The sequence below is a fragment of the Capsicum annuum genome, unplaced genomic scaffold (genome assembly GCF_002878395.1).
Source record: "Capsicum annuum cultivar UCD-10X-F1 unplaced genomic scaffold, UCD10Xv1.1 ctg1491, whole genome shotgun sequence".
In the NCBI taxonomy this organism is placed as follows: Eukaryota; Viridiplantae; Streptophyta; class Magnoliopsida; order Solanales; family Solanaceae; genus Capsicum; species Capsicum annuum.
The window spans coordinates 332,504-341,639 of NW_025820326.1; the positions used below are offsets into that span (position 1 = coordinate 332,504).

General features: G+C 35.9%; 1 protein-coding gene across 3 annotated transcripts; it reads left to right on the forward strand.

The window, feature by feature from the left end:
• Nucleotides 1-1,256: 1,256 nt before the first annotated feature.
• Nucleotides 1,257-9,136, forward strand: LOC107875906 (5-methyltetrahydropteroyltriglutamate--homocysteine methyltransferase). Of its 3 annotated transcripts, none has more exons than XM_047402149.1 (12): nucleotides 1,257-1,444; nucleotides 4,268-4,621; nucleotides 4,732-4,819; nucleotides 5,064-5,191; nucleotides 5,281-5,672; nucleotides 6,080-6,243; nucleotides 6,628-6,708; nucleotides 6,796-6,962; nucleotides 7,050-7,155; nucleotides 7,241-7,491; nucleotides 7,578-7,779; nucleotides 8,583-9,136. In XM_047402149.1, the coding sequence occupies exons 1-12, from the start codon at nucleotides 1,278-1,280 to the stop codon at nucleotides 8,949-8,951; spliced, it is 2,469 nt and encodes an 822-aa protein (XP_047258105.1). In that variant the 5' UTR covers nucleotides 1,257-1,277; the 3' UTR covers nucleotides 8,952-9,136. The 3 variants fall into 3 exon arrangements, with proteins under 3 accessions (XP_047258105.1, XP_047258107.1, XP_047258106.1); XM_047402151.1 differs by having other exon boundaries at nucleotides 1,273-1,410; XM_047402150.1 differs by having other exon boundaries at nucleotides 1,308-1,444; nucleotides 4,190-4,621.

Sequence of the window (9,136 nt, forward strand, 5' to 3'; positions counted from 1 at the left end):
CTTCAGAAGAACGGTGATATTGATGTGCAACAGATCCGCTCCAGTGACAATCCAGCAAATTTGTTCACCAAATCTTTACCAATTTCTCACCTTTTGAGAAGATGGTATACAGGATTGGAATGCTAAGACTAAACCAGTTGAATCGGGGTCTTCATCAGGAGGAGTAAGAATACGCGTTGTACTCTTTTTTCCTTAACCAAGGTTTTTATCCTACTGGATTTTTCCTGTTAAGGTTTTTAATGAGGCAACACTCAAATGCATATTCAGAAAATTTTGCTTTACATAGTCATCCAAGGGGGAGTGTTGCAAATGGATGCCATGTCAATATGCAGTTGGTTTGTTATAAATGGATGTCAAATCAGTAGGCATTTGTTTTTCCTTTTTAAGTAGAGCAATTGCCTTAGTATTTCTCCACTTCTTGAATACTAAATTAGATAATTTGGGCTATAAATAACCTACAACTTATGAAAGAAATGTGCAGAGAGAACAACTTTGATTACTTCTTTAGTGAAAGATTAATACACTAAAATCCTCCCTTTTCTTTGTTTACTTTACATATTTTTATAACACATTTTGTGTTTCACCAAAAAAAAAGAAAAAAAATTTGTGAAAGTGGACATATTAAGTAGTTGCTAAGAAATTGAGTTCAATAATATGAGCCGTTTGATAATGAGAATTTTTTATTTTTTTCTAAAATATTATTTAATTTTAGTAAAAAGGTGAAAATAATAGTGTTTGACTATGAAAATTTTAAATACAATTTGAAATTGTATTTAAAAAAGTGAAAGTTAGTAAAATTTATTTTTATTTTTTTCACTCCTATTTCTCTCACAAAATTTTAAAAATAACTCTAATTTATATTTATTGGCCAAACATAATTTTTTTAGCTTGTTTTAAAAAGAATAATCAATAGAAAGCGTTTCACCCCGAATGGGATTTTACATAGTGAGAATTTAAATTAGTCGGGACTTCAATGCGGGTATCAAATATCGGATGAAAAATAATAATAAAAAAATAATTATCTTACTATAATTAATAATATTTAAATATTATTTTAAACCACAAATTTTAAAAATTTTCTTTTTCTTTTTAAATATCGTGTCAAATAATGTAACATGAAATGAAGCGGAAGGAGTGTTCTAATAAATATTAGGTACTAAATGCATAAAACAGAAAGTAGAAGGACCAAGAAGAAAAGAACGAGAAGCAAAAGAAACAGGCCGATAATAGGTCACAAATATTATAAGTATATATAAGAACATTTTGTGAAAGTGGACATGTTAAGTATTGCTAAGAAATTGAGTTCATTATTATATATGAAACAATTTTTACCATTGTTGTCAACACATTCTTCTTCATCAACTTTTCTATCATTTGGTTCCTCAATTTCTCACTTCATACCCCCACGTGGTACCCAATTCTTGCATTTAAACTTTCACTTCAGGTTCTTTTTTCTGCCCATTTCTTGATATTTTTTTTTTGTTATATCAGTTAATAATAATACCCATTAAAAATCAGTGCTATGGTAATTTATTTGAAGTATGTTAGTGTTTCTGTATTTCAAAGTTTGCACTTTGGGTTGTGGGTTTTTTAAGGCTTCTTTTCTTCTTATATTTAGTTAATACCTATAATAATCAGTGTTACTGTAATTTATATTGAAGTGTGTTGCGTTTCAGTAGTTCAAAGGTTTTTTTTTTAATATAACTGTAGCGTTAAGGCTAGGATAAATGAGGAAAAATCACCTAGTGTTTTTGTCTCTGTGCATTTTGTATTGAGGGTCTTCAAGATATTTTCTTATATTTAGTTAATTCCTAGAATAATTAGTGTTTTTGTAATTTAATTGAAGTGTGTTATGTTTCAGTATTTCACAGTTATTTTTTTGGATTGTGGGTGTTTAAGGTTTTGCCTTATATTAGTCATTAATATCATTTGAAGGGGAGTGTTGTAGTAGCTGGTAAAGTTGTTGCCATGTGACTTGTACATGCCGGGTTCAAGCAGTGGAAACAGAACCTTGTGGTCCGACCCTCTCCCAGAGCTGATAGCGGGAGCTTTAGTACGCCAGGAAGCACTTTGTTTAGTTAATACCCATAGGCCATAATTATCAGTGTTACTATAATGTATTTGAAGTATGTTAGTTTCTCTGTATTTCGAAGTTTCGAACTTTGCATTTTGGATTGAGGCTCTTTTAAGTTTACTTATATTTAGTTAATACCCACAATAATCAGTGTTACTGTAATTTTTTTGAAGTCTATGTTGTGTTTCAGTATTTAAAAGTCTGCACTTTGTGTTGTGGGTGTTTAAGCTTTTTGCTTATTAGTACTCTCCATGCTCACTTTTACTTGTCACATTTCTCGAGAGTCAAACTGTATGGATTTTGACCTTCATTTTAAGGTGAAGGATTGCAACTTATAGTAATTTTATATAGTTTTCGAATATCTAAATTTTAAATTGAAAAGATTAAATTAATCTAATTCAATTTAGCTTCAAAGATTAGGCAGATTGACTCTCGTAAAGCTAAACATGACTAAGTAAAAGTGATTGGAGGGAGTATCAATTTATCAATTATTATATGTTTGTTTCTGTTCATTTCTTGGTTTTTTGTTGTATCAGTTAATATTGAAGTATGTTGTGTTTAAGTATTTCAAAGTTTGCATTTTGGATTGTGGATCTTTTAAGATTTTTGCTTATTAGTTTCAAGTTATCGTGTCTTTTTTTCTGCCCATATCTTGTTTTTTTGTTATATCAGCTAATACCCATAATAATCAGTGTTAGTATAATTTATTTGAAGTATGTTGTGTTCAGTGTTTCAAAGTTTGCATTTTGGATTGTGGGTCTTCAAAGTTTTTGCTTATTAGTATCATTTTATCATTGTGTTTGTTTTGGCGCTTTTTATGTGTATATTTCTGCGGAGGTAAGATGAATGAACAAAAAGTGTCCGTTTTAATGGTTCAAATTTTGTCGATGAAGCATTCTATAGTATGGTGCCAGAGTAGGCTGAGTTTATCATTCTAGTCTTATTGAAGGTTGTTACATATCGTTTCATAATGTATCTATTATATTTTATAATATCTATAGATTGTATCGTTTCTCATCATTTTATTATGCCACACACCAACAACTTGAGAGTAAGCTTACACTATTTCAAAGAAAAAATAGGGTACGAGGTAGAGTTGGTAGGATAAGGGTAAAATAGGATTTCTTTTAAAGCCATGCACCCGGGAAAATTAGTGCAAGATGAGAGGAAAAAATAAGGTAGCGATGTGATCATGCAAAATCAGTCATTGCAAATGACACTTTTCGTTGTTACATAACAACAGATGTAACAATGAAAACAAATATTGTATTTAAAGCAACAATAGAAAACAAATATTGTATTTAAAGCAACAATACAATACAATAATAGGTAACAGTGGGTCAATGAAGTTGGGTTGAGCACCATTCTGTCTCAGGTTCAATTCCCAACAGAGACAAACACTGGGTGATTTCTTTCCATCTGTTCTAACCCTGTCCAGACAGAGTTACCTGGTTCCTGGTGCTGGTGGGAGGTGGAAGGTATCCCATGAAAATAGTTGAGGTGAGGGCAAGCTTGCCCGGATACCACGGTTATCAAAAAAAAAAGTTGTTAGTAGTACCACTCGTTGGAGACCCAATTTAAATAATTCAAAGTGTCTATCTCCTAAATTGCTATAAATCTAATATAAATAAGGAGAAGAATCTCCTCTCTAGACAGTTAGGTGTTAAAATGAGACTCTTCACAATTTAACTTATTTTATCAGTTGATGTATATTTCATAAGTTGCAGGGTGAGTTTCTAATATAGCCTTTATCTTATTATTTTTGTGAATGTGTGTTGCTTGAGGTGTGTGGTTATGTTGGGACAATGCCTCATGTCTTTGAAGGTTTATTCTGCTTTCTGATTCTTAATTGGTTTTCACGGATTATTGGAGTTTGCCTAGTTTTAAATGCATTACATCTCAATTTCTTGCGATTTTATGAAGGAAAAGATTCATCATATGGCTGTTACTTATCTCCTGATTGTAGTGTCTAGTGTAGCAGTTCTTGATCTTTCTTTTTTGAAACTCTTGTTCATGCAATTTTGTGCAGTTTCAAATCCTTTGTTTCATGATGCTAAGCATTCATTCTAAAAACCTGCAATGATTTTGTATGCAATCCTTTGAATGAAAATACAGATGGATGTATACACTTTAGAGGCTGTTGAAATGTCCAAATTTAATTTGTGGTACTTTTTCTTGTGACGGATGGAACAGAACAATGGCGTCTCATGTTGGTGGATATCCTCGTATGGGGCCCAAGAGAGAGCTTAAGTTTGCGTTGGAGTCTTTTTGGGATGGGAAGAGCAGTACTGAGGATTTGGAGAAAGTGGCAGCAGATCTTAGGTCATCCATTTGGAAGCAGATGGTTGATGCTGGCATTAAATATATTCCAAGCAACACCTTCTCGTATTATGACCAAGTCTTGGACACAACGGCTATGCTAGGTGCAATTCCACCAAGATATGGTTGGAATGGTGGTGAGATTGATTTTGATGTCTACTTCCCAATGGCTAGGGGAAATGCGTCTGTACCTGCCATGGAAATGACAAAATGGTTCGACACGAACTAGTAAGTGACGACATTTCATTCAAATGTTCAACAACTTAGCGAGCTTTGAGATCTGTGTAATCTTACTGTTTGATGAACTCTTTATATGAGATTCTTTTTCTTGGATGCAGCCACTACATTGTTCCTGAATTAGGCCCAGATGTTAAGTTCTCGTATGCATCTCACAAAGCAGTTACTGAATACAAGGAGGCTAAATCTGTAAGTTTATGACTCGTACTAAAATTTAAAGGTTGATTTAGTTGAACCTTTTTTACTTGTGAGATTATGTTCTGCATGCCTCTCCAACTGGAGTTTGTCATGGGGCTGAACTAACATTCATGCATGACACATATCCCTGACTGCCAGCCTGTGATCATGACTGGTAGCCACATGTCAGCTGTATTCATTGAATCTTTTTGAATTTTTTGGTATTCTCATATTGTTCAACCATTTGTTTTTGCAGCTAGGCATTGACACAGTCCCTGTCCTCGTAGGACCAGTTTCCTTTCTCTTGTTATCAAAAGCAGCAAAAGGTGTTGAAAAGTCGTTTCCTCTTCTCTCACTGATTGACAAGATTCTTCCAGTTTACAAGTAAGAGCAGACCAATTTTTTTAGTCTCAGTCCTTTATTTCTATCTAAAATGTTCACCAGTATGGTCCTATATATATCCGCTCATTCAGGGAAGTCATTGCTGAACTGAAGGCAGCTGGTACTAGTTGGATTCAGTTTGATGAGCCTACTCTTGTTAAGGATCTTGATTCTCATCAATTGCAAGCATTTTCTCATGCCTACTCAGAATTAGAGTTATCGCTTTCTGGTTTAAATGTCCTCATTGAGACATACTTTGCTGATGTTCCTGCTGAAGCTTTCAAAACAGTGATTGCTTTAGAAGGCGTTACTGCACTGGGGTTTGATCTTGTTCGTGGATCGAAGACTCTTGATTTGATCAAGACTGGTTTTCCTTCAGAAAAGTATCTCTTTGCGGGAGTAGTTGATGGGAGGAATATTTGGGCTAATGATCTTGCTTCTTCTCTCACTACCTTGCAATCTCTTGAGAACCTAGTCGGAAAAGGTATTTGGTTGTAACTGCACTTTATTACATTGAATAGGAAAATCTGAGTCCGCAGATGTTCTCAAGAAGCCTAGAAATTTACCTATAATTTCTTACTATTCTCTAGCTTTTCTTTAAGGAATTTAACAGCATAGAAAAATCTGTTATATTCTTTACCCTGTTATATGAACACACTGTTCTATCTGTTTTAAAATTTGAAGTATTCCAGTCTAGTAATTTCAGTTATTTGTCTATTCCATTATCCTTTGTTAGATCTCCTGGGAAAGCACTTCTCCATGTCAGCATATTGTTTTAAACACAACGTTCAGTCTTCCTAAATTTTCTAGGAAATTGTTCAATAAGTAAAAATATAGGTTCGTGCACGATCAGAACTATATGAGTGACAATTGGGCATTTCTTTTCTTCAGACAAGCTTGTGGTCTCCACCTCCTGCTCACTTCTCCACACTGCAGTTGATTTAGTGAATGAAACTAAGTTGGATGAAGAAATTAAGTCGTGGCTTGCATTTGCTGCACAAAAATTGGTTGAGGTCAATGCGTTGGCAAAGGCATTGGCTGGACAAAAAGACGAGGTATAGCGATATATTTTTGTTAATTGTCTACATGGCAGATGAATCATCATATTTGATCTGCAAATATAAATCTAGAACATGTGAGATTTATATAGTAGTGAATCTTCAAACTCGTAATACTGATAATATTCGATGAAGTTTACCCTATTCATGCTGTTTTTGGCCACAAAATAAATCGACTCTTATTGGACTACAAGCCATCATATTGTTGTATCGCTGAGCACTTAAATTTTAACATTTATGATATAATGGATCTATTGAACATTAGAGTGGTGTGGAGTGTGGACCTCAATGAATGACTTAACCCGCAATTAAGCTTCATATCATTATTCAAAACTTGTTTTTTTTTTTAAAGCCTTTTGCTGCTGCTGTTTCTGTCGGTAGGCATTCTTCTCTGCTAACGCTGTGGCTCGGACATCCAGAATATCCTCTCCTAGAGTGACCAACGCGACTGTACAGAAGGCTGTAAGTAAATTTAGGTGTTTTATATCCATCTTATTATCGTTTTAGCTACTTGGAATTATCAACTCATAATCCGCCTTTCATGTTCAGGCTACTGCTTTGAAGGGCTCTGACCATCGCAGAGCCACTACTGTCAGCGCAAGGTTGGAAGCTCAGCAGAAGAAGCTGACTCTTCCTGCTCTTCCAACCACTACCATTGGTTCTTTCCCTCAGACATTGGAGCTAAGAAAAGTTCGCCGGGAATACAAGGCTAACAAGTTAACTTTCTACCTCTGCAGTTATTCCTTTTAGCTTGCTGTTGTTTATGTCTGCTTATTAATTTCTTTTCCCTCCGACTATTGAAGGATTCCAGAGGAAGGATATGTCAAATATATTACGGAGGAAATCAGCAAAGTAGTCAAACTCCAGGAAGAGCTAGATATTGATGTTCTTGTGCACGGAGAACCAGAGGTGAGATACACAAGTGCAAGTTTAATCGTCTTTATGGTCCTACCAAAGAAGCTGAGATCCCTAATATTTCATCATTAAAATGCAGAGAAATGATATGGTTGAGTATTTTGGGGAGCAATTATCTGGTTTTGCTTTTACAGCCAATGGATGGGTTCAGTCTTATGGATCTCGCTGTGTTAAACCACCAATAATCTACGGTGATGTCAGTCGCCCAAAACCAATGACTGTCTTCTGGTCTTCACTGGCACAGAGCATGAGCAAGCGCCCAATGAAGGGAATGCTCACAGGACCTGTTACCATTTTAAACTGGTCTTTTGTTAGAGATGACCAGCCAAGGTTCGAACTTTTAAGCTTCAAACAGAATCATATCTTTCTTTTTCCCGCGCACATCTAATTTATAACTGATTTACTGTTGTTTTAAGATTTGAGACTTGTTACCAAATAGCTTTGGCTATTAAGGATGAGGTTGAAGATCTCGAGAAGGCCGGCATTAACGTCATTCAGATTGATGAAGCAGCTTTAAGAGAGGGATTGCCTCTAAGAAAGTCCGAGGAAGCTTTCTACTTGAACTGGGCTGTGCATTCATTTAGAATTACCAACTGTGGTGTTCAAGACACTACCCAGGTCTGTATTTATTCTCGTTTTCATTCTTCATATGAAATGAAAATAACTATATGTTGAAGCCTATCGGCTTGTCAACTTCTCCAAAAGTTCCTTTATACATCAGTTCTATCTTGGATAGTCTTTGTATTTTCCTACCCGGTCAACTTCTGAAATTCATGCACCCCTTCACTCCCAAAAGAGGTAGGAAAAGGTAAAAATTCATAAATTAGAAAAGGAACATAATGTTTCCCACATGTCCGATGCCCAACAATATTACAACAGTGGGATTGAGAACCCCAAAATAGGTAAAAGAACACTAGGTGATTTCTTCCTATCTGTCCTAGCCTTGGTGGACAGAGTTACCTGGTGCTGGTGGGAGGCGGCTGGTGTCCCATGGAATTAGTCGAGGTGTGGACAAGCTGGCCAGGATACCACAGTTATTTTAAAAAAAGAAGATTCATGAGCAACTTTTGATGTGTGGAATTGGTGCTTTGTCCCTGATAGTTAACTGGTAAAGCGAAGAGCTAGATAGAATTGGGAGGCATTTTGTGTTAATGGGTAAAGTTTTTTTCTTTGCCCCCGGTGCTTTGGTTCAGTTGTAAAGGGTACAGCACAGAAGTTATAGTTACGTGCATTTCACTAGTTCAAACCTTGCCGCGGACCAGAAGTCTGGATTTAAATGGAGAAGGGCAGAGGGGCAAGTCATTGTCCATCGAGTGTCAAATTGCGCATATGCTGGCTCTGAAGGATTTCTTTGTTGTACTAAATGTAGCATTTTTCTTCTTTTACATAGTTCTAATGATCTTCACCACTCATTGCGACAGATTCACACTCACATGTGCTATTCAAACTTCAACGACATAATCCATTCAATTATCAACATGGATGCTGATGTGATCACCATCGAGAACTCCAGGTCTGACGAGAAGCTTCTTTCTGTGTTCCGTGAGGGAGTGACGTATGGTGCTGGCATTGGCCCTGGAGTATACGACATCCATTCACCAAGGATTCCGTCGACAGAAGAAATCGCTGACAGAATCAGCAAGATGCTTGCAGTCCTTGATACCAACATCCTTTGGGTCAACCCCGATTGTGGCCTCAAGACGCGTAAGTACACTGAAGTTAAGCCTGCACTCAACAACATGGTAGCAGCTGCTAAGCTCCTCCGCAACCAGTTGGCCAGCATGAAATGAGCTTTGAATTACCATAGTCAATCCAATGTGAAGTCCCATTTTAAATTACCATGGCTGTTTTAGCAAAAATAGGGATAATGCTCTTCTCAAGAAATAATATATAGGTTTCTGAGTTACTGGCAAATTGTCCGAGGTTTGCTCTATCGGCTCCTTTTTCATAATTGCTTCTTATATTCTTTTAAAAA